The 25,509-nt window shown below is 35.2% G+C and overlaps 2 protein-coding genes across 6 annotated transcripts; both read left to right on the top strand.

The window, feature by feature from the left end:
- Positions 1 to 8,877: 8,877 nt before the first annotated feature.
- LOC145562782 (short-chain dehydrogenase TIC 32, chloroplastic-like) lies at positions 8,878 to 13,243 on the top strand. 4 transcript variants are annotated; one of them, XM_081623167.1, is made up of 8 exons: positions 8,898 to 9,140; positions 9,702 to 9,933; positions 10,029 to 10,108; positions 10,891 to 11,044; positions 12,378 to 12,456; positions 12,579 to 12,660; positions 12,792 to 12,847; positions 12,938 to 13,243. In XM_081623167.1, the coding sequence occupies exons 1-8, from the start codon at positions 9,035 to 9,037 to the stop codon at positions 13,094 to 13,096; spliced, it is 948 nt and encodes a 315-aa protein (XP_081479293.1). In that variant the 5' UTR covers positions 8,898 to 9,034; the 3' UTR covers positions 13,097 to 13,243. The 4 variants fall into 4 exon arrangements, with proteins under 4 accessions (XP_081479290.1, XP_081479291.1, XP_081479292.1 ...); XM_081623164.1 differs by lacking the exons at positions 12,792 to 12,847; positions 12,938 to 13,243 and adding an exon at positions 11,848 to 11,946 and having other exon boundaries at positions 8,878 to 9,140; positions 12,528 to 12,783; XM_081623165.1 differs by lacking the exons at positions 12,792 to 12,847; positions 12,938 to 13,243 and adding an exon at positions 11,848 to 11,946 and having other exon boundaries at positions 8,891 to 9,140; positions 12,579 to 12,783.
- A 9,332-nt stretch (positions 13,244 to 22,575) lies between these two features.
- LOC145562781 (short-chain dehydrogenase TIC 32, chloroplastic-like) lies at positions 22,576 to 25,439 on the top strand. Of its 2 annotated transcripts, none has more exons than XM_081623163.1 (8): positions 22,576 to 22,972; positions 23,534 to 23,765; positions 23,861 to 23,940; positions 24,238 to 24,391; positions 24,494 to 24,563; positions 24,691 to 24,766; positions 24,900 to 24,955; positions 25,040 to 25,439. In XM_081623163.1, the coding sequence occupies exons 1-8, from the start codon at positions 22,867 to 22,869 to the stop codon at positions 25,196 to 25,198; spliced, it is 933 nt and encodes a 310-aa protein (XP_081479289.1). In that variant the 5' UTR covers positions 22,576 to 22,866; the 3' UTR covers positions 25,199 to 25,439. The 2 variants fall into 2 exon arrangements, with proteins under 2 accessions (XP_081479289.1, XP_081479288.1); XM_081623162.1 differs by having other exon boundaries at positions 22,582 to 22,972; positions 24,485 to 24,563; positions 25,040 to 25,425.
- The last annotated feature ends 70 nt before the right edge of the window (positions 25,440 to 25,509 follow it).

Here is a 25,509-nt window from a genome sequence, read left to right as displayed (position 1 = left end):
CTTCAAATTAAATCGAATTTAATTATAAAACCTAAACATAAATCACTAATACTCCTACAAAATGATAATGTGACTGTAAGTCTGTAACCACTCAAAAAAAAAAAAAAAAAACGACACGAGCACAATACACACGCCATAGACCATAGTCGACGTAACAAAAACATGAATACTTTATTGAATAATTGGCGTCACATGTATTACTGGATAAAACAAATTCAGCCTAGCTTGTTTGGTATCAATGAATCAATGATTTACCCTTTTTGGTAATCCTTAAAATAAATTTAACTGGGAAAAGAAAGAAAGAAATAAACAAATAAAATAAAATTGAAACAGGCGATCTTTTAGGAGTAATACTTTATTACACTATTTTTTTTACTCTTTTATTAACGCTTCATCTTCATCTCCCTTCTTCAATTAAACCTTTTCCTCTTCTCTATTTAATTCTAGTTCTTCCACAGTTCCACCTTTGTTTTTTACAAGCCTAATTTTCAATTAAAGTCTCAAAATTTTAATCTCTTTAATTATATTTTCGGTTACACATTACACTATAATAATTTATTGGTATTTTTTCACGCATCTCTCAATGCATGCAATTTTTTTATGAATAATCCGTACATTACTCGAGCTAGAAAACTATTATATATAAATTCCACACCACGGCTATGCTTGGTTCAGCTTATCTAAGCAAACGACCCAAGCACAAGACACCCCCGGCTTTTTTTTTTCGCTCGGCAAGGCACACAACATACTCCCTCTAGGCCTCCATGCATTACTTTGACTTTTGCACTTTCACATATATACTATGCTTGACTTATTTTCACCTATATAAAATAAAAAATATTACTGTATTAAATAATAAATCATTAGATTAGTTATAATGTCTACTTAATAATATAATTTTGTTACCGTTTTTACTAATAGACAAATTACGTCTCGACAAATACGTATACTAATCAAACAGATGCATTTAAAAAAAAATAAAAAAAACAATAAAAAAAAGGGGTTACAAAATAACATGAATCATTTATTGACAAGAAACACAAATAAAGCTGATAAAACAAATTCAGCCGACAGCCTAGTTACGTTACTACGTAAGGACGTCTGGTATGAGTGGTTATTGGTAATACTGGTACTATCAAATACGGAAGAGAAGAAGAAAAAAAAGCAGGCGATTGTTTTAGGTGGTATTATCCGATTATTGAATTCTTCGTAAATTAATTGGCTCAGATTGAAAATAGAAAAATATAGTTGTTTGGTGGCGATTTCACTGCCATGTTACAGGTTTGATTTCTTCATTTTATATGCATTAATTTATGCCAAATTTCCATTTTTTAGGTAATTGGGTATTTGCTTTATGTTTAAATTTTTTAATTTTATAATTATTTGCTTGATGAGTTCAATTTGATGCCGAATTTAGCTACAAACCCTAAAATATTCATTTGCTTGTTATAGTAGGGTACCTAACCTTGATTTGATTCATGTTGTTTTTGTGATGTTTGTGCATGTGTTAATTTGTGATCAATATGTTGCCAAGAAAGCAAAATCAAAACCCCAATCTTCTTTTAGAGTGAAATTCATGTGGTGGGGAAAGTTTGAGAATGGGTAGTATGAACTATGAAGAGGCTAGAAGTGTGTTGTTACGATTTTTAGAGGCTGTGATTGTCCGATTTTGGAGACAGTCATGTGGATTGTTATTGGATTTGTTTCAATGCAAAAAGATCAACTTCGTGTAAGTCAATATTTTAGTGGTTATAGGTGTGCCATCGTCCTCATGGAGATCGCGAGTGTTAACTTATTTCAGGGATGGAAGGAACAATGTGGAATTTATGGTTGTTAGTTGTTGATGTATGTCAATCAAAGGCTTTAAAGCTAGCATTTGGCTAGTCTCGGAATTAGGTTGTTTGAAGCAACAAATTATATATATGCCATTCAATGCTAAAATCCTATGCATTTTTTTTTTTTTTTAATATACAATTATACTCCTTTCGTTTTTAAATACTTGCACCATTTCTCCATCCGCGGATTTTAGGAGAAACTGGAGAAGCTAATAAAATATGGAGGTAATAGGGTAGGTGGAAGAATAAAAAATTTTAAAAAGCAAAAGTAGTGGAGAGAATTAGAGGAGAGAGAATATGAAATTATATGTGTATGATTTCTGAAATCAATTGTGTACAGGCTGATTGTTCGTGGTATATCGATTCGGGAGCATCGAGGCACGTGTGCAAGGATAGATCATTGTTCAAGACCTTCTTGGAGGTTGATGATGGAGAAATTCTCTATATGGGCAATGACTCTACAGCTAAGGTGCTTGGCAAAGGACAAGTGGAGCTAGTCTTTAGTTCAGGAAAGTCTCTTATTTTAAGAGATGTGTTGTATTCTCCCGAACTTAGGAGGAATCTTGTATCCGGTGCGATCTTGAATCGATTAGGTTTTAAGATGGTGTTTGAGTCAGATAAATTTATTTTGTCTAAAGGAGGTCAATTTGTAGGACTTGGTTATTTGTGTAATGGTATGTTTAAGTTAAGTATTTCAAATACTTTGAATGATGTTGTGTATATTATTAATGATAACTCTTCTCTATGGCATTTGCGACTTGGTCATGTTAATTATAAAAAGTTATATTTTATGTCTAAGCATGATTTGATACCCATGTTTGATCAAAGACTGGAGAAGTGTAAGACATGCATGTTAACCAAAATCACAAGGAAACCATTTCCTAAAGTTGTTGAGAAAAATACTTCATTGCTTGATTTAGTGCATAGTGACTTGTGTGATTTTCACAACACACCTTCTTTAGGAAATAAAAAATATTTGGTAACTTTTATTGATGACTATTCAAGGTTTTGTTACATTTATTTGTTATTCTCTAAAGATGAAGCCCTTGACAAATTTAAAATCTACAAAAATAAAGTAGAATTGTAAATCAATGGAAAAATTAAAAAGCTAAGAACTGATAAAGGAGGTGAATACTATGACCCAAGTTATTTCCATCTTTAGGTTTAGTACATGAAACTACCGCGGCATATACATCACAAAAAAATGGTGTAGTGGAAAGGAAGAATAGGACACTAGAAGAAATGGTAAATTTTGTGTTGTCATATTCAGGTTCAAGTGATGAATTTTGGGGTGAAGCCGTTTTAACGGCTTGTTACGTGTTAAATCGTGTTCCCATGAAAGGGAAAGATGTAACCCCATATGAGCTATGGTATAAAAGGAAACCAAACTTGAGTCATCTCAAAGTTTGGGGTTGTAGGGCAATTGTAAAAGTGCCGGAACCTAAACGTAAAAACTTAGGTGAAAAAGGAGTTGAATGCATTTTTATAGGATATGCGGATCATAGCAAATCCTATAGGTTCTATGTAATAGAACAACATGACTTTTGGTCGGTTCACACCACCATTGAGTCAAGGGATGAATTATTTGATGAAAAACGATTTTCTTCAATTCCTATACCAAAGGACATAACTCCAAAATCCAATGCTCAAAGTCTTGATCAAATTGTCATTGATCAAGAGGTGGATGACCAAACTCATTTAGAGGAGGCATCTACATCATCATTACAGCCTAGGAGAAGTAAGAGGGCAAGGAAAGAAAAATCCTTTGGCCCGGACTTTCATGTGTACTTAGTTGAAGGATCAAGGGAATCTGTTTCAACACAATTTCCATACATTTTTAATGTGGAAGATGATCCTTTGACCTATGATGAGGCTATGAAGTCTCGTGATGCTCCATTTTGGAAGGAAGCTATTAATGATGAGATGGAATCCATCATGGGAAACAATACTTGGGTTTTAGCTACTTTACCACCAAAATGTAAACCAATTGGGTGCAAATGGATCTTCAAAAGGAAATTGAGGATTGTTGGAACGGTTGAAAAGTTCAAATCCCGGTTAGTGGCACAAGGTTTTACACAAAAACCTGGTATCGATTACTTCGATACATATGCACCTGTTGCTAGAATCTCAACTATAAGGTTGTTATAGCACTTGCAGCTATCCACAAGCTTGTGATCCATCAAATAGATGTCAAGACAACATTCTTGAATGGAGATCTAGAGGAAGAGGTTTACATGCGACAACCGGAAGGTTTGTTGTGGAAGGTCAGGAAGGAAAGGTTTGCAAGTTGATTAAAGCTTTGTATGGGCTAAAGCAAGCACCTAAGCAATGGCATCAAAAATTTGATGAGGTTGTGTTGTCTAATGGTTTTAAGCTGAACAATTCAGATAAGTGTATTTATAGCAAATTTGATGACAACGGTCAAGGTATCATAATTTGTCTATATGTAGATGACATGTTGATCTTTGGAATTGATTTGTCACAAGTTGAAAAGACAAAGTCGTTCCTTAGTTCAAAGTTTTCCATGAAAGACATGGGAGAAGCGGATGTCATTTTGGGCATAAGGATAAAGAGGGAAAAAGGAAAGTTGATCTTGTCACAATCTCATTACATTGAGAAAGTGCTTAAGAAATTTAATGTGAGTGAAGACACTAATTCTCTTTATTCAACACCTATGGATCATAGCATAAAGTTGATACCTAATGAAGGTAATGCAGTTTCACAACTTGAATATGCTAAAGTAATAGGTTGTTTGATGTATGCCATGACAAGTAATAGACCGGATATTACTTATGCAGTTGGTCAACTTAGCAGGTACACTAGCAAGCCTAGTATGCTACATTGGCAAGCGGTTTGACGCTTGTTGAAGTACTTGAAGAAAACCAAGGAGTTTGGTTTGTCTTATAGCGAATATCCTTCGGTTGTAGAAGGGTATTCGGATGCAAGTTGGATCTCTAACAAAGATCATTCCTCCACAAGTGGATGGGTTTTCCGATATGGGGGAGGTGCCATTTCATGGGCTTCAAAGAAGCAAACTTGCATTGCGGACTCCACAATGACATCGGAGTTCATTGCTTTGCATTCGGCTGGTAAAGAAGCCGAATGGTTAAAGGATCTCATGTTTGAGATTCCTTTGTTTCCAAAACCGATATCACCAATAGTGATACATTATGATAACAATGCTACCTTGGCAAGGGCTTATAGCCAAGTTTATAATGGTAAGTCAAGGCACATTGGAGTACGGCATAGTTACATCTAAGGGCTTATCAAGGATAGTGTGATCACTATTGATTATGTTCGAAAGGATCTAAATCTCGCCGATTGTTTTACAAAGGCATTGGCTAGAGATGTTAATAATAGGATGGCAATCGGTTTAGGATTGGAGCCCTAAATAATCACAATTAGGAGAATCTCAACTTAACGCCCAATAAGACGTTGGGTCTTAAGTTCAATGAGATCAATTCTCCTATTTGATGATTGGGAACTTGTTTATTCATCCAAGGTAAAGTTCCGGTTTACTGTGATGTAAAGAGGTTGTTTTAAACTTAATAGAATTCCTGATAAAGTGCTTTGGTCACAGGAGCAAGTTGGAAGTCTACCTATGTAAGTACGAGGTTTAGCCGCTTCAAGAAGCTATTAGAGACATAGCTTTGATGTACTTATGAATAGATATGGACACATGGCATATAGTGTCAAGCTAATATGTATTTAAGTAATTAATTTTGTGTGTGTAATGTCTTCAAGTTTCCAATATGTGTTGCTTTTGGTTCAAACGTTTTACGATACCAAATGGATACAGATTCTTGAATTGTATGTTGCACTAAGTGGGAGTTCAAGTCTTTGTACACTTTCATTTATGCATAAGATTGTTTTGTGATGATGATGTTATTTGCAACGAATCTTGATTAATAATCTAAATGGGGAGGATTGTTGAATAATTTAGAGTATTTAAGATAAATTCCATGTTGTTTAATTAATTGCTTAGGATATGGTGTTGTAATTAATTAAACAAAGAATAGAGCATGAACAAAGAAACGAAGCTCCATTGAAGCTCTCTCGATCGAGCTATAGCAGCCTAATCGAGCGCGAGAGTGAAGATGGAAAACGCTGATTCACCGCCCGATCGGGCCACCTCAATTCGATCGGGCCCGCGTGATGAACTGGAAATTACAGTCTCGTGGTTCGATCAGACAGTCGTCGTTCTATCGGGCCCGAGTGCTTGTGATTTCTGAGAAATGTATTTGCCCGATCGGGCGACTGTTAGCACGATCGGGCCCGACCAATTTCTGGGTTGGAGTTGCTTTGATTGATGGTTATTCTTGGTGGTTTCTTTGCTCTATAATTATGTAATATATATAGGTTGGAAGTTGGGAATGAATGGGGACGTACAGTAACTCCATTTTCATTCTCATAATTTTGCAAAAGTTTTTAATTAATTATCATCACAATTCCAAAGGCTTATATACATTGTTTTGTAATCATCCTACTTGTGATTGCAATTGTTCTTCGTTGTATCTCCTTAGTAAATTTCCGTGATACCCGGTTGTAGTATAGGGTCGGAATTATACTTTTGGGAAAGTGATTCCGTTCATGCCTCGAAGATTTTCCGTTCTAATTTGTTTGCTATTTTTGTGACCCTTGTTTATACACAAATTCCCCCACAAATAGTGCCATGTGTTTTGTTTTTGTTAGGTATAATTAAACAAATTAATCCTCTGCCACTCTAAACACCCAACCTGACTCCTTTACACCATTTTCTTGCTAATTTATTTTTGAAAAATGAACTATTAAAAATCAACATTTGATAATTTATAATGGTTTACCCAATTATTATAAGTTAGGGACTATTTTAAGGACACCCTTAAAATTGGGACCGCCATTAGTTAATCAATAGTTTAGACTTTAGACTGCTTGAAGAAGAATGTTCATAGTTGGGAGTTGGGACTGATAACGTCAATGTTTCCTTTAACTTTTTCTTACCAAAATAAAAATATAATGTAAAAGACGTTGGCGGCTATACAAAATTTAAACTAAAAACCATTTAATAGTGGTGTGTGGCGGCTATGCAGTTGGTGGCATGATGATAATGTGGGCCATACAGATGCAATATTTGTAGGTAGAGCTAGGCCATGCCGGCCCACGAGCGACAAGTGCCCAACACGAGATTGGCCCAGCACGACACGAGTCCGCCAGCGGCATGGTGACCGAGCAGTGGGTCATGGGTCGTGCCGTGAACACGGTTTCGAAAATTCGGCACGAGCACGACATGAACCGGTGGGCGGCACGGTAGTTTTACCCGCCAGCATGGCTCGCTAGGCACAGGCCCGACACGAGATTGGCCCTGCACGACACGAGCCTGCCAGCGGCACGGTGACCGAGTAGTGGGCCATGGGCTGTGTCGTGAACACGATTTTGAAAATTCGGCACGAGCACGACACGAACCGGCTGGCGGCACGGTAGTTTGGCCTGCTAGCATGGCACGCTAGGCACGGCCCGACACGGCCATAAAATTAACATAAATAATAATAATAATAAAGAACTACTCTCTCCGTTTCAGAATGATGTTCGTGTTTCGTAAATCGATGCAAATTTTTACCCATTTTTTACCGCAAATATCTTTAATCTTACACTAGCAAAAATTTTAAAAGTTAAATATTAATAATCTACTCACCAAGACGAATCAAACTAGATCTCACATGACTATATTTGTTCTTATAGATTAAGAGAAATTTAGAAGATTCTCTCTTTTTTAAAAAAGTCAAAGATTCCAAACAACAACATCATTGTGGAACGGAGGGAGTATAATACGTAGTAATAAAGAACAATAATAATAATAATAATAATAATAATAGTAATAATAATAATAAACATAAATTAATAAAAAAAAAATTAGTAGATATCCATTTTAAAAGTTGTTAAAATATATATATATATTGATTTTTTTTAAAAAAATTAAAAATATTATGGGCGGCCCAGTGCCCGGCACGACATGGCACGCCAGACACGTGGGTCGTGCCGTGGGCTGGGGTGTGCCAAATGGTGGCCCGGCACGAGCCACCATTAGGCACGGCAAGGCGTGGCTCGCGGCGGCCCGGCCCAACATGCTGCCCACCTCTAGTTGTAGGTTGATGGTAGATGTAGGATGTGGTTGGTGCATGTGGATCTGAGAGAGAGTTATATGAGATAGATAGTCCGTAGTGATAGAGAGATAAGAATGTAAAATGGTGGACAAATTATCGGGTCGAGTCAGGTTTGACCTGCAAATTTACGGATTAAATTGGATTTTAGGTCAAATTTTTTTTTATTCTAAACCCACAAAATGGGTCAGGTTTGGATTGGTCAAACCGGCAAAAAATTAAGAAAAATGCTATACATAGCTACATATAAGCATTAAACTTACATTTAAAAATCGTAAAAAGTTAAGAAATCATATAAATATAAACACTAATTACACTAACTTACGTGCGTGTTTTGTCATAAATATACAATTTCCAAAAATATACTTAACTCTTATATATAGCCCTTGAGACTATATATAGCATTATCCAAAAATTATTAGGTCTTCAATTTAGCTTATAAAATAAATGATGCAAATAATAAATAACCATTAAATCCCAACTCACACGGTCACACCCACCCCGCCTCCCGCACAGTCGTTTCACGAGTTGACGTCCCCAGAAAAGTACGCCTCCCGAGTCCCGACTCTCTCTTCTCCTCCGTCGCCATAACTTTCACCACCACCACCACCACCTCTACCTCTCTCCGCTACCACTTCTCTACACTGCTACGACGTCGTAGGGGTAAGGATTTGCCTGTGGATCAAGATCTAACAGTGGGCAAATAGGGGTAATATGAGGTACGGAGTATTATAAGATTAAAATAACCACTAACCACCTCCTAATAAATTTGATGATGTCGAGCTCGAAGAAGACGTCGTAACTAACTTCGTTACAATTTGACATTGTGTTTTTAGTCATTTGAATGACAGAGCAATTTGGTGAGCTGGCAAAAGTTACTGTTCTCTTTATTTTTAAAAACACCACTTGGTTGACATTTCTTTTGGCAATTGGCATGGCTCTATAAAAACGAGGCTCAATCTTTATTGGTTATCACAAAAATTGATCTACTCTTATCTTCAACACCATTTCTACTTGCTAACACTCAAAACAAACAATCAATAATAATAATCAAAATTCAAAATGTGGTTTTTTGGAAGAAAAAATTCATCTGGATTTTCTGGGTCATCTACAGCAGAAGATGTTACACATGGAATTCATGGTACCGGCCTCACTGCCATTGTCACAGGTCCTTGTTAATACTACTTCAATTGTACTCCGTAGTAATATAATTTACCATCTTCGTTCCTTTGTGTTTTTTCCTATCTGCCATTTTACACCCTTAGCTTCACTGCTCGGTTATGTTTTATCTTACATATAATCGCTCAGCTAACACGCGTAATCTATGTTACATGTACTCTTCATTTCACCATAAGTACTCATGTCATACCCTTGACACTCAGACATAGGTATGATACTTGGATACTTCACTTTTAGTTTAAAATCAAGAAAATTTTTCACAAAATAGCTAGTCAAGTCGGACGCTTGGACACATAACTTTGCCAGACACGGGTATTCGAGTCCATGTAACATAGCTCGTAATAAAAATGGAACGGACTTATGATATTTTTTTTTGCTTTTTTTGCTATTTGGCTTCTAATTACCCTATCATAAGGTGCTTGATTATGGATCGGACTTTTGTTGTTTTTCAATAGCTTTTAATTGTGCAAAATAATGCGCAATAACTTTGAAGTATTGATTTGTTAAACAAAGGATGTTTCACATTTATCGATTGATCCACGATCTGCAGGAGCATCGAGTGGCATTGGTGCTGAAACATCACGAGTTCTTGCTTTACGCGGTGTTCATGTTATCATGGTAGATAAGAACATGGCTTCTGGAACAAAGGTTAGGACTAAAATACTCGAAGAAACTCCGAGTGCTAAGGTTGATATTGTGGAGTTGGATTTGAGCTCAATGGCATCTATTAGAAAATTTGCATCAGAATTCAAGTCCCTTAATCAACCCTTGAACATTCTCATGTAAGAAAACCATCCAATCATCCATCTTTTTCTTGAGTCTTACTGTAAATTCTTAATTACATAGTAACAGTATATTTGCCCCTTTTGTTTCTTAGAAACAATGCAGGAGTGTTAGGCTGCCCTTTTACTCTCTCCCAAGACAACATAGAATTGCATTTCGCGGTAAACTACCTGGGTGAGTAATCTAGCTAAATAGAAAGGAGGTAGAGATTAAGACATTAAGTATGGGATTTTTTGTTTTTTTGTTTTTGATTTTTGCCAGTTTGACTCTAATGGAGATTTAAAGTTTAAAACATCTATATGTGGATGTAATTTTCGGTGCAGGTGCATCTATCGTTTCCCTCTTCTTTCATCTCTGTTTAGTCTTATGTTAGAGATATGAGATATCGGAAAATATATGACTCTTGATACATATACAAAGGAATATTCACAAGATATATTCTATCTACCTAAAGAATCAAAGAAATTGTGATATACATTTTGTAGGCTAATTACACCTCAGCTTTCATGATTTTATTCATGGTTAACATTGTTTTTTGCATTACCTTATTATTATCCACAAACTTTAAAAAAAATCAGGTGTACAATATTGTACATCTATTATAAAGATAGCCTAAAGTGATTAAAAGTTACCCCTGAAATAAAAAAAAGTTACCCCAATATGCATAAAATTATAAAAGTAACCCAATACAAATAAAAATTATCTACGCTTTATTAGTAAAGAATCACATTTTAAATGACTAAAAATCAATTATTAGTGATTGAATGTAATTAAATTACCTTTATAAAACTTTTCTTGTTGTCTATTTATATAAAAATTGTATTATGTTTAAAGTTACTTAAAAAAAGGCAAAAAGTTACCCTAAAATTAGCTAAAGATTACCCTTATACTGCTCGATATACACTAATATTAGTGTAAACCGGATGTATACAAAAGATTTTGATTATTATCTGCAGGTCATTTTCTGCTGACAATTCTGTTGTTGGACACAATGAAAAACACTATACTCGAAAGTGGTAAAGAGGGGAGGATTGTTAATATTGCATCGGTAGGCCATCGATTCACATATCGTGAAGGAATCCTTTTTGATGAACTCAACAATCCATTAAGGTAAATTTAACATTATTACCCTCCGTCCCATAATATAGTTCCTGTTTATCTATTTTGGAGAACCAAAATGTTGTTCCTATTTCTATTTTTGGATAGTATGTAAAGACCATTATACCCTCACTTTTTTAAACTTTATTCATTGTATTCCTAATTTACCCTTGAATTTTACACATGTCTTGTGCTTTTTTCTACACTCTTTCTCTAACTTTAGGGCATGTTCATTTCAGCTTAATTTCAGTTCAGTTCAGTTCAGCTCCAATCAGTTCAATTCAGTTTAGCTCCAATCAGTTCAGTTTAGTTCAGCTCCTAATTTCCTTCTCTCATAAAATATTCATTTCAGCTCAGCTCAGCTCAATTCAGTTCAACTCCAATCAGTTCAGTTCACTTCAGCTCAGTTCAGTAAATGTGAACAGGTCCTTAGTTTATGATTGTACTTTTTACTTTTATTAATGTACTTTATCCATTTTCTCATCCTATTTCTTAAATACCGTGAAAAAACACAAATAAGAACTAAATTATGGGACGGAGGAAATACTTTCTTCCAGGCGAACATATGTGCATAATTAAGAGTTGTAACTTTGCATTGATTGCACTCATCCACTAATTAGTACTATGTTGGAGAAAATTATCAGAAAAACAAACAATGGATCTAGGCGTGTACGAAGAACACTTTCCTAAAAACGTTATTTGTCCCTCCGTGCTATCAAGGCTTTGAATACATTGGGATACAAAGAATAATCCTACCCTCAAGAGCGTTTAGTACTAACGATCTTAAGTCACTAATTTTATGGAGATATTTACAGAATAAGGAAAAAGCAAATAGGGAAGAAGAAAACTGTACGGTTTCAATGGAAAACAAGAACCCTATATACAATAGAAAGGGTTGCAAAGGATAATAAAAGGTACAGGAGAAAGCAAAATATAGAGTATTAGATGAAGAAACTGAAAGGCCTTAAAAAAAATGAAGAAACTGAAAGGACGTGGGTTATTTTTTTATCTTTTTCTTTTTTTGTCAATTTAATTATTTTTAGAGTACAAAGTCATCCCATTTAACGGCCTAGATTAGTCAAAATTAATAAATAATTAAGATTTAATTTAATATAATGACTACAATTTTATTGTACCCATTTGAAAACTATCCTGATTTTATAAATATATATTTGTTAATAAATGCACCACTTAGACCACTAACACAAAACCAGACCTAGGCCCATCTCATAACTCGTATTCAAGCGTTTACAATATAAAAAACTCCATTCTTCTTATTCTTTACACGTGGGATAAACCACATAAATAACATTAATGTTGGAAATACTTCCAACATACTATGCAGGTACTCCAGATTTGCTGCATATTGTCAATCAAAACTTGCTATAATCTTGCATACCAGAGAGCTAGCAAAACAACTTAAGGTAACACATTCGATGTTGATTGATTTTGTAAGAAAATGACATTAGCCCTCTGATCCTGTACTGCTCTGCAGCTTTCAGAATTCAACTTCGATTATTCTGATGAAAATCCCTTTGTTGATCAGGGTGATGGGGTTAATATAACAGTTAATGCAGTTCATCCTGGATATATTTATACAAATATATCAAGAAGCAGATTATTTGATGGTATACTTAACTTTTTATTGCAAATTGTTGTATATCTAATATCTTGCCTTAGCCTACTCTTATACTATATGTGATTAACACTTTTTTGGGACGGAGTAATGGTTTAATTGTGCATTGCTTGGATGCGGCAGCTATTAACACGCTTTCGAGACCTATTACTTGTTTTTTCATGAAAGATATTCCACAAGTAAGTGTCTTGAAACACACATGATTAAATTAAACTGGCAATGTTGATTCATTCTTTCGTTTCTTCTGATGATAAACTCGTTCGTTGCAGGGAGCAGCGACGACATGTTATGTGGCTTTGCATCCACAAGTAAAAGGCATAAGTGGTGAATATTTCAATAACTGTGATTTAGCCAAGCCTTCTAAGCTAGCTCAGGATAACACCTTGGCTAGGAAATTGTGGGATTTTAGCATGGAATTGGTCAAATAATGTGATGAACATAACTGTTAATTTGTTGGTTTTTGATGTTAAAAATAAGTGTAATGCAGTGGCTCTCTATACACCAAAAAAAAAAAAAAAATAAGTGTAATGCAATGTAACATTGAAACTCAATCATAAATATTATAGTTCTTTTCATGTATTGAGTACAAAATAATCCAAGTTAACGTCTTGTTCTATAATATGGTACTCCCTTTTTTTTATTATTATTATTGTTGTTGTTGTTGTTGTTGTTTAGAATCTTTATAATTTGAAGATTACTTCAAATTTATTTACAATTATAGGAAGTAATAGTGTTCTGATGGTTAGATGAAGTAATCAATTTAATTGTCACATAAGTGGGTTATTAAAATCAAAATATAATCTCCACCTAAAAAAAGAATCAAAATGTAATAGAAAAGCGATTGTGGAATAATAATTTACTAAATATTAAAAGGTAAGGTATGTGAGGGAAAAAAATCAAGTATAACTGAAGACCATGTAAAAAGAAAGAAGTTTTAACCAAGCATGCTTGGTGAAATTGGTGGGAACTCACCTTGTCACAAGTTTGATCCTCACCAACTATAAAAATACTTGAAAGTAGGGGGATTCTCTTACTTCTCCCCTCTACTCTCAAGCGATGATCTACATATATATAATTATATACATTTGAGTGTATGGTGTGGGTAAATTTTTGCTCACTTAAACTTTCAATTTAGTAAATCAGAAAATTAGATGAGACTTCAAATTAAATCGAATTTAATTATAAAACCTAAACATAAATCACTAATACTCCTACAAAATGATAATGTGACTGTAAGTCTGTAACCACTCAAAAAAAAAAAAAAAAACGACACGAGCACAATACACACGCCATAGACCATAGTCGACGTAACAAAAACATGAATACTTTATTGAATAATTGGCGTCACATGTATTACTGGATAAAACAAATTCAGCCTAGCTTGTTTGGTATCAATGAATCAATGATTTACCCTTTTTGGTAATCCTTAAAATAAATTTAACTGGGAAAAGAAAGAAAGAAATAAACAAATAAAATAAAATTGAAACAGGCGATCTTTTAGGAGTAATACTTTATTACACTATTTTTTTTACTCTTTTATTAACGCTTCATCTTCATCTCCCTTCTTCAATTAAACCTTTTCCTCTTCTCTATTTAATTCTAGTTCTTCCACAGTTCCACCTTTGTTTTTTACAAGCCTAATTTTCAATTAAAGTCTCAAAATTTTAATCTCTTTAATTATATTTTCGGTTACACATTACACTATAATAATTTATTGGTATTTTTTCACGCATCTCTCAATGCATGCAATTTTTTTATGAATAATCCGTACATTACTCGAGCTAGAAAACTATTATATATAAATTCCACACCACGGCTATGCTTGGTTCAGCTTATCTAAGCAAACGACCCAAGCACAAGACACCCCCGGCTTTTTTTTTTCGCTCGGCAAGGCACACAACATACTCCCTCTAGGCCTCCATGCATTACTTTGACTTTTGCACTTTCACATATATACTATGCTTGACTTATTTTCACCTATATAAAATAAAAAATATTACTGTATTAAATAATAAATCATTAGATTAGTTATAATGTCTACTTAATAATATAATTTTGTTACCGTTTTTACTAATAGACAAATTACGTCTCGACAAATACGTATACTAATCAAACAGATGCATTTAAAAAAAAATAAAAAAAACAATAAAAAAAAGGGGTTACAAAATAACATGAATCATTTATTGACAAGAAACACAAATAAAGCTGATAAAACAAATTCAGCCGACAGCCTAGTTACGTTACTACGTAAGGACGTCTGGTATGAGTGGTTATTGGTAATACTGGTACTATCAAATACGGAAGAGAAGAAGAAAAAAAAGCAGGCGATTGTTTTAGGTGGTATTATCCGATTATTGAATTCTTCGTAAATTAATTGGCTCAGATTGAAAATAGAAAAATATAGTTGTTTGGTGGCGATTTCACTGCCATGTTACAGGTTTGATTTCTTCATTTTATATGCATTAATTTATGCCAAATTTCCATTTTTTAGGTAATTGGGTATTTGCTTTATGTTTAAATTTTTTAATTTTATAATTATTTGCTTGATGAGTTCAATTTGATGCCGAATTTAGCTACAAACCCTAAAATATTCATTTGCTTGTTATAGTAGGGTACCTAACCTTGATTTGATTCATGTTGTTTTTGTGATGTTTGTGCATGTGTTAATTTGTGATCAATATGTTGCCAAGAAAGCAAAATCAAAACCCCAATCTTCTTTTAGAGTGAAATTCATGTGGTGGGGAAAGTTTGAGAATGGGTAGTATGAACTATGAAGAGGCTAGAAGTGTGTTGTTACGATTTTTAGAGGCTGTGATTGTCCGATTTTGGAGACAGTCATGTGGATTGTTATTGGATTTGTTTCAATGCAAAAAGATCAACTTCGTGTAAGTCAATATTTTAGTGGTTATAGGTGTGCCATCGTCCTCATGGAGATCGCGAGTGTTAACTTATTTCAGGGATGGAAGGAACAATGTGGAATTTATGGTTGTTAGTTGTTGATGTATGTCAATCAAAGGCTTTAAAGCTAGCATTTGGCTAGTCTCGGAATTAGGTTGTTTGAAGCAACAAATTATATATATGCCATTCAATGCTAAAATCCTATGCATTTTTTTTTTTTTTTAATATACAATTATACTCCTTTCGTTTTTAAATACTTGCACCATTTCTCCATCCGCGGATTTTAGGAGAAACTGGAGAAGCTAATAAAATATGGAGGTAATAGGGTAGGTGGAAGAATAAAAAATTTTAAAAAGCAAAAGTAGTGGAGAGAATTAGAGGAGAGAGAATATGAAATTATATGTGTATGATTTCTGAAATCAATTGTGTACAGGCTGATTGTTCGTGGTATATCGATTCGGGAGCATCGAGGCACGTGTGCAAGGATAGATCATTGTTCAAGACCTTCTTGGAGGTTGATGATGGAGAAATTCTCTATATGGGCAATGACTCTACAGCTAAGGTGCTTGGCAAAGGACAAGTGGAGCTAGTCTTTAGTTCAGGAAAGTCTCTTATTTTAAGAGATGTGTTGTATTCTCCCGAACTTAGGAGGAATCTTGTATCCGGTGCGATCTTGAATCGATTAGGTTTTAAGATGGTGTTTGAGTCAGATAAATTTATTTTGTCTAAAGGAGGTCAATTTGTAGGACTTGGTTATTTGTGTAATGGTATGTTTAAGTTAAGTATTTCAAATACTTTGAATGATGTTGTGTATATTATTAATGATAACTCTTCTCTATGGCATTTGCGACTTGGTCATGTTAATTATAAAAAGTTATATTTTATGTCTAAGCATGATTTGATACCCATGTTTGATCAAAGACTGGAGAAGTGTAAGACATGCATGTTAACCAAAATCACAAGGAAACCATTTCCTAAAGTTGTTGAGAAAAATACTTCATTGCTTGATTTAGTGCATAGTGACTTGTGTGATTTTCACAACACACCTTCTTTAGGAAATAAAAAATATTTGGTAACTTTTATTGATGACTATTCAAGGTTTTGTTACATTTATTTGTTATTCTCTAAAGATGAAGCCCTTGACAAATTTAAAATCTACAAAAATAAAGTAGAATTGTAAATCAATGGAAAAATTAAAAAGCTAAGAACTGATAAAGGAGGTGAATACTATGACCCAAGTTATTTCCATCTTTAGGTTTAGTACATGAAACTACCGCGGCATATACATCACAAAAAAATGGTGTAGTGGAAAGGAAGAATAGGACACTAGAAGAAATGGTAAATTTTGTGTTGTCATATTCAGGTTCAAGTGATGAATTTTGGGGTGAAGCCGTTTTAACGGCTTGTTACGTGTTAAATCGTGTTCCCATGAAAGGGAAAGATGTAACCCCATATGAGCTATGGTATAAAAGGAAACCAAACTTGAGTCATCTCAAAGTTTGGGGTTGTAGGGCAATTGTAAAAGTGCCGGAACCTAAACGTAAAAACTTAGGTGAAAAAGGAGTTGAATGCATTTTTATAGGATATGCGGATCATAGCAAATCCTATAGGTTCTATGTAATAGAACAACATGACTTTTGGTCGGTTCACACCACCATTGAGTCAAGGGATGAATTATTTGATGAAAAACGATTTTCTTCAATTCCTATACCAAAGGACATAACTCCAAAATCCAATGCTCAAAGTCTTGATCAAATTGTCATTGATCAAGAGGTGGATGACCAAACTCATTTAGAGGAGGCATCTACATCATCATTACAGCCTAGGAGAAGTAAGAGGGCAAGGAAAGAAAAATCCTTTGGCCCGGACTTTCATGTGTACTTAGTTGAAGGATCAAGGGAATCTGTTTCAACACAATTTCCATACATTTTTAATGTGGAAGATGATCCTTTGACCTATGATGAGGCTATGAAGTCTCGTGATGCTCCATTTTGGAAGGAAGCTATTAATGATGAGATGGAATCCATCATGGGAAACAATACTTGGGTTTTAGCTACTTTACCACCAAAATGTAAACCAATTGGGTGCAAATGGATCTTCAAAAGGAAATTGAGGATTGATGGAACGGTTGAAAAGTTCAAATCCCGGTTAGTGGCACAAGGTTTTACACAAAAACCTGGTATCGATTACTTCGATACATATGCACCTGTTGCTAGAATCTCAACTATAAGGTTGTTGATAGCACTTGCAGCTATCCACAAGCTTGTGATCCATCAAATAGATGTCAAGACAACATTCTTGAATGGAGATCTAGAGGAAGAGGTTTACATGCGACAACCGGAAGGTTTGTTGTGGAAGGTCAGGAAGGAAAGGTTTGCAAGTTGATTAAAGCTTTGTATGGGCTAAAGCAAGCACCTAAGCAATGGCATCAAAAATTTGATGAGGTTGTGTTGTCTAATGGTTTTAAGCTGAACAATTCAGATAAGTGTATTTATAGCAAATTTGATGACAACGGTCAAGGTATCATAATTTGTCTATATGTAGATGACATGTTGATCTTTGGAATTGATTTGTCACAAGTTGAAAAGACAAAGTCGTTCCTTAGTTCAAAGTTTTCCATGAAAGACATGGGAGAAGCGGATGTCATTTTGGGCATAAGGATAAAGAGGGAAAAAGGAAAGTTGATCTTGTCACAATCTCATTACATTGAGAAAGTGCTTAAGAAATTTAATGTGAGTGAAGACACTAATTCTCTTTATTCAACACCTATGGATCATAGCATAAAGTTGATACCTAATGAAGGTAATGCAGTTTCACAACTTGAATATGCTAAAGTAATAGGTTGTTTGATGTATGCCATGACAAGTAATAGACCGGATATTACTTATGCAGTTGGTCAACTTAGCAGGTACACTAGCAAGCCTAGTATGCTACATTGGCAAGCGGTTTGACGCTTGTTGAAGTACTTGAAGAAAACCAAGGAGTTTGGTTTGTCTTATAGCGAATATCCTTCGGTTGTAGAAGGGTATTCGGATGCAAGTTGGATCTCTAACAAAGATCATTCCTCCACAAGTGGATGGGTTTTCCGATATGGGGGAGGTGCCATTTCATGGGCTTCAAAGAAGCAAACTTGCATTGCGGACTCCACAATGACATCGGAGTTCATTGCTTTGCATTCGGCTGGTAAAGAAGCCGAATGGTTAAAGGATCTCATGTTTGAGATTCCTTTGTTTCCAAAACCGATATCACCAATAGTGATACATTATGATAACAATGCTACCTTGGCAAGGGCTTATAGCCAAGTTTATAATGGTAAGTCAAGGCACATTGGAGTACGGCATAGTTACATCTAAGGGCTTATCAAGGATAGTGTGATCACTATTGATTATGTTCGAAAGGATCTAAATCTCGCCGATTGTTTTACAAAGGCATTGGCTAGAGATGTTAATAATAGGATGGCAATCGGTTTAGGATTGGAGCCCTAAATAATCACAATTAGGAGAATCTCAACTTAACGCCCAATAAGACGTTGGGTCTTAAGTTCAATGAGATCAATTCTCCTATTTGATGATTGGGAACTTGTTTATTCATCCAAGGTAAAGTTCCGGTTTACTGTGATGTAAAGAGGTTGTTTTAAACTTAATAGAATTCCTGATAAAGTGCTTTGGTCACAGGAGCAAGTTGGAAGTCTACCTATGTAAGTACGAGGTTTAGCCGCTTCAAGAAGCTATTAGAGACATAGCTTTGATGTACTTATGAATAGATATGGACACATGGCATATAGTGTCAAGCTAATATGTATTTAAGTAATTAATTTTGTGTGTGTAATGTCTTCAAGTTTCCAATATGTGTTGCTTTTGGTTCAAACGTTTTACGATACCAAATGGATACAGATTCTTGAATTGTATGTTGCACTAAGTGGGAGTTCAAGTCTTTGTACACTTTCATTTATGCATAAGATTGTTTTGTGATGATGATGTTATTTGCAACGAATCTTGATTAATAATCTAAATGGGGAGGATTGTTGAATAATTTAGAGTATTTAAGATAAATTCCATGTTGTTTAATTAATTGCTTAGGATATGGTGTTGTAATTAATTAAACAAAGAATAGAGCATGAACAAAGAAACGAAGCTCCATTGAAGCTCTCTCGATCGAGCTATAGCAGCCTAATCGAGCGCGAGAGTGAAGATGGAAAACGCTGATTCACCGCCCGATCGGGCCACCTCAATTCGATCGGGCCCGCGTGATGAACTGGAAATTACAGTCTCGTGGTTCGATCAGACAGTCGTCGTTCTATCGGGCCCGAGTGCTTGTGATTTCTGAGAAATGTATTTGCCCGATCAGGCGACTGTTAGCACGATCGGGCCCGACCAATTTCTGGGTTGGAGTTGCTTTGATTGATGGTTATTCTTGGTGGTTTCTTTGCTCTATAATTATGTAATATATATAGGTTGGAAGTTGGGAATGAATGGGGACGTACAGTAACTCCATTTTCATTCTCATAATTTTGCAAAAGTTTTTAATTAATTATCATCACAATTCCAAAGGCTTATATACATTGTTTTGTAATCATCCTACTTGTGATTGCAATTGTTCTTCGTTGTATCTCCTTAGTAAATTTCCGTGATACCCGGTTGTAGTATAGGGTCGGAATTATACTTTTGGGAAAGTGATTCCGTTCACGCCTCGAAGATTTTCCGTTCTAATTTGTTTGCTATTTTTGTGACCCTTGTTTATACACAAATTCCCCCACAAATAGTGCCATGTGTTTTGTTTTTGTTAGGTATAATTAAACAAATTAATCCTCTGCCACTCTAAACACCCAACCTGACTCCTTTACACCATTTTCTTGCTAATTTATTTTTGAAAAATGAACTATTAAAAATCAACATTTGATAATTTATAATGGTTTACCCAATTATTATAAGTTAGGGACTATTTTAAGGACACCCTTAAAATTGGGACCGCCATTAGTTAATCAATAGTTTAGACTTTAGACTGCTTGAAGAAGAATGTTCATAGTTGGGAGTTGGGACTGATAACGTCAATGTTTCCTTTAACTTTTTCTTACCAAAATAAAAATATAATGTAAAAGACGTTGGCGGCTATACAAAATTTAAACTAAAAACCATTTAATAGTGGTGTGTGGCGGCTATGCAGTTGGTGGCATGATGATAATGTGGGCCATACAGATGCAATATTTGTAGGTAGAGCTAGGCCATGCCGGCCCACGAGCGACAAGTGCCCAACACGAGATTGGCCCAGCACGACACGAGTCCGCCAGCGGCATGGTGACCGAGCAGTGGGTCATGGGTCGTGCCGTGAACACGGTTTCGAAAATTCGGCACAAGCACGACATGAACCGGTGGGCGGCACGGTAGTTTTACCCGCCAGCATGGCTCGCTAGGCACAGGCCCGACACGAGATTGGCCCTGCACGACACGAGCCTGCCAGCGGCACGGTGACCGAGTAGTGGGCCATGGGCTGTGTCGTGAACACGATTTTGAAAATTCAGCACGAGCACGACACGAACCGGCTGGCGGCACGGTAGTTTGGCCTGCTAGCATGGCACGCTAGGCACGGCCCGACACGGCCATAAAATTAACATAAATAATAATAATAATAAAGAACTACTCTCTCCGTTTCAGAATGATGTTCGTGTTTCGTAAATCGATGCAAATTTTTACCCATTTTTTACCGCAAATATCTTTAATCTTACACTAGCAAAAATTTTAAAAGTTAAATATTAATAATCTACTCACCAAGACGAATCAAACTAGATCTCACATGACTATATTTGTTCTTATAGATTAAGAGAAATTTAGAAGATTCTCTCTTTTTTAAAAAAGTCAAAGATTCCAAACAACAACATCATTGTGGAACGGAGGGAGTATAATACGTAGTAATAAAGAACAATAATAATAATAATAATAATAATAATAATAATAGTAATAATAATAATAAACATAAATTAATAAAAAAAAATTAGTAGATATCCATTTTAAAAGTTGTTAAAATATATATATATATATTGATTTTTTTTAAAAAAATTAAAAATATTATGGGCGGCCCAGTGCCCGGCACGACATGGCACGCCAGACACGTGGGTCGTGCCGTGGGCTGGGGTGTGCCAAATGGTGGCCCGGCACGAGCCACCATTAGGCACGGCAAGGCGTGGCTCGCGGCGGCCCGGCCCAACATGCTGCCCACCTCTAGTTGTAGGTTGATGGTAGATGTAGGATGTGGTTGGTGCATGTGGATCTGAGAGAGAGTTATATGAGATAGATAGTCCGTAGTGATAGAGAGATAAGAATGTAAAATGGTGGACAAATTATCGGGTCGAGTCAGGTTTGACCTGCAAATTTACGGATTAAATTGGATTTTAGGTCAAATTTTTTTTTATTCTAAACCCACAAAATGGGTCAGGTTTGGATTGGTCAAACCGGCAAAAAATTAAGAAAAATGCTATACATAGCTACATATAAGCATTAAACTTACATTTAAAAATCGTAAAAAGTTAAGAAATCATATAAATATAAACACTAATTACACTAACTTACGTGCGTGTTTTGTCATAAATATACAATTTCCAAAAATATACTTAACTCTTATATATAGCCCTTGAGACTATATATAGCATTATCCAAAAATTATTAGGTCTTCAATTTAGCTTATAAAATAAATGATGCAAATAATAAATAACCATTAAATCCCAACTCACACGGTCACACCCACCCCGCCTCCCGCACAGTCGTTTCACGAGTTGACGTCCCCAGAAAAGTACGCCTCCCGAGTCCCGACTCTCTCTTCTCCTCCGTCGCCATAACTTTCACCACCACCACCACCACCTCTACCTCTCTCCGCTACCACTTCTCTACACTGCTACGACGTCGTAGGGGTAAGGATTTGCCTGTGGATCAAGATCTAACAGTGGGCAAATAGGGGTAATATGAGGTACGGAGTATTATAAGATTAAAATAACCACTAACCACCTCCTAATAAATTTGATGATGTCGAGCTCGAAGAAGACGTCGTAACTAACTTCGTTACAATTTGACATTGTGTTTTTAGTCATTTGAATGACAGAGCAATTTGGTGAGCTGGCAAAAGTTACTGTTCTCTTTATTTTTAAAAACACCACTTGGTTGACATTTCTTTTGGCAATTGGCATGGCTCTATAAAAACGAGGCTCAATCTTTATTGGTTATCACAAAAATTGATCTACTCTTATCTTCAACACCATTTCTACTTGCTAACACTCAAAACAAACAATCAATAATAATAATCAAAATTCAAAATGTGGTTTTTTGGAAGAAAAAATTCATCTGGATTTTCTGGGTCATCTACAGCAGAAGATGTTACACATGGAATTCATGGTACCGGCCTCACTGCCATTGTCACAGGTCCTTGTTAATACTACTTCAATTGTACTCCGTAGTAATATAATTTACCATCTTCGTTCCTTTGTGTTTTTTCCTATCTGCCATTTTACACCCTTAGCTTCACTGCTCGGTTATGTTTTATCTTACATATAATCGCTCAGCTAACACGCGTAATCTATGTTACATGTACTCTTCATTTCACCATAAGTACTCATGTCATACCCTTGACACTCAGACATAGGTATGATACTTGGATACTTCACTTTTAGTTTAAAATCAAGAAAATTTTTCACAAAATAGCTAGTCAAGTCGGACGCTTGGACACATAACTTTGCCAGACACGGGTATTCGAGTCCATGTAACATAGCTCGTAATAAAAATGGAACGGACTTATGATATTTTTTTTTGCTTTTTTTGCTATTTGGCTTCTAATTACCCTATCATAAGGTGCTTGATTATGGATCGGACTTTTGTTGTTTTTCAATAGCTTTTAATTGTGCAAAATAATGCGCAATAACTTTGAAGTATTGATTTGTTAAACAAAGGATGTTTCACATTTATCGATTGATCCACGATCTGCAGGAGCATCGAGTGGCATTGGTGCTGAAACATCACGAGTTCTTGCTTTACGCGGTGTTCATGTTATCATGGTAGATAAGAACATGGCTTCTGGAACAAAGGTTAGGACTAAAATACTCGAAGAAACTCCGAGTGCTAAGGTTGATATTGTGGAGTTGGATTTGAGCTCAATGGCATCTATTAGAAAATTTGCATCAGAATTCAAGTCCCTTAATCAACCCTTGAACATTCTCATGTAAGAAAACCATCCAATCATCCATCTTTTTCTTGAGTCTTACTGTAAATTCTTAATTACATAGTAACAGTATATTTGCCCCTTTTGTTTCTTAGAAACAATGCAGGAGTGTTAGGCTGCCCTTTTACTCTCTCCCAAGACAACATAGAATTGCATTTCGCGGTAAACTACTTGGGTGAGCAATCTAGCTAAATAGAAAAATGACAGAGATAAAGACATTAAGTATTTCTTGTATGGTATTGGTATCTTTTTTATTTTATTTTTTTTTTTTTTTTTTGGTTTTTGTTAGTTTGACTCTAATGGAGAATGAAAGTTAAAACATCTATATGTGGATGTTCGGTGCATCCATCGCTTCTCTCCTCTTTCATCTCTGTTTAGTCTTACACGAAGAATCTGTGATCTACATTTTGTAGGCTAATTACACCTCTAACTTCCATGATTTTATTTTGCATTGCCTTATTATTATCTGCAGGTCATTTTCTGCTAACACATCTGCTGTTGGACACAATGAATAACACTGTACTCAAAAGCGGTAAAGAGGGGAGGATTGTTAATATTGCATCGGAAGGCCATCGATTCACATATCGTGAAGGAATCCTTTTTGATGATCTGAACAATCCGTTAAGGTAAATTTAACATTATTACTTTCTTCCAGAAGTACACATGTGCGTAGTTAAGAGTTGTAACTTTGCACTCATCCACTAATCAGTACTATGCAGGTACTCCAGATTTGCTGCATATTGTCAATCAAAACTTGCTATAATCTTGCATACCAGAGAGCTAGCAAAACAACTTAAGGTAACACATTCGATGTTGATTGATTTTGTAAGAAAATGACATTAGCCCTCTGATCCTGTACTGCTCTGCAGCTTTCAGAATTCAACTTCAATTCAATTATTCTGATGAAAATCCTTTTGTTCAGCAGGATGTTGATATAACAGTCAATGCAGTTCATCCTGGATATATTTATACAAATTTAACAAAAGGCAGATTTGTAGATGGTATACTTCACTTTTTATTGCAAATTGTTGTATATCTAATATCTTGCCTTAGCCTACTCTCATACTATATGTGATTAACAATTTTTTTTGGGACGGAGTTATGGTTTAATTGTGCATTGCTTGGATGCGGCAGTTATTAACACGCTTTTGAGACCTATTACTTGTTTTTTCATGAAAGATATTCCACAAGTAAGTGTCTTGAAACACACATACATGATCAATTTGCAATGTTTAATCCTTCGTCTCCTCTGGTGATAAACTCGTTCGTTGCAGGGAGCAGCGACAACATGTTATGTGGCCTTGCATCCACAAGTAAAAGGCATAAGTGGTGAATATTTCAATAATTGTGATTTAGCCAAGCCTTCTAAGCAAGCTCAGGATATCACCTTGGCTAGGAAATTGTGGGAGTTCAGCATGGAATTGGTCAAATAATGTGGTGAACATAACTGTTAATTTGTTGGTTTTTGATGTTAAATATAAGTGTAATGCAATGTAACATTGAAACTCAATCATAAATATTATAGTTCTTTTCATGCATTGGGTAAAAAAATAATCCAAGTTAACGTCCTGTTCTGTAATATGGTACTCCCTTTTTTTTTTTTTTCTTTTTTCTTTTTTACTCCGTATTATTATTATTATTATTATTATTATTATTATTATTATTATTATTATTATTATTATTATCATCTTTATTATTTGAAGTAATCTTCAAATTTATTTACAATTATAGGAAGTAATAGTGT

Source organism: Chenopodium album, chromosome 10 (assembly GCF_948465745.1).
Source record: "Chenopodium album chromosome 10, dcCheAlbu1.1, whole genome shotgun sequence".
Lineage (NCBI taxonomy): Eukaryota > Viridiplantae > Streptophyta > Magnoliopsida > Caryophyllales > Amaranthaceae > Chenopodium > Chenopodium album.
Note: the sequence above shows the minus strand (reverse complement) of the source record. Positions and strands in the feature narration are given on the sequence as shown.

Bases quoted from the DNA above. Each gene is read 5' to 3' on its own strand.
- LOC145562782 (XM_081623164.1), top strand. From the start codon at position 9,035: ATGTGGTTTTTTGGAAGAAAAAATTCATCTGGATTTTCTGGGTCATCT. The intron at 10,109-10,890 runs GTGAGTAATCTA...TATTATCTGCAG, and splicing joins TTTCGCGGTAAACTACCTGG to GTCATTTTCTGCTGACAATT. The intron at 11,045-11,847 runs GTAAATTTAACA...AGATATTTACAG, and splicing joins GAACTCAACAATCCATTAAG to AATAAGGAAAAAGCAAATAG.
- LOC145562781 (XM_081623162.1), top strand. From the start codon at position 22,867: ATGTGGTTTTTTGGAAGAAAAAATTCATCTGGATTTTCTGGGTCATCT. The intron at 22,973-23,533 runs GTCCTTGTTAAT...CACGATCTGCAG, and splicing joins CCTCACTGCCATTGTCACAG to GAGCATCGAGTGGCATTGGT. The intron at 24,564-24,690 runs GTAACACATTCG...TTTGTTCAGCAG, and splicing joins AGCTAGCAAAACAACTTAAG to GATGTTGATATAACAGTCAA.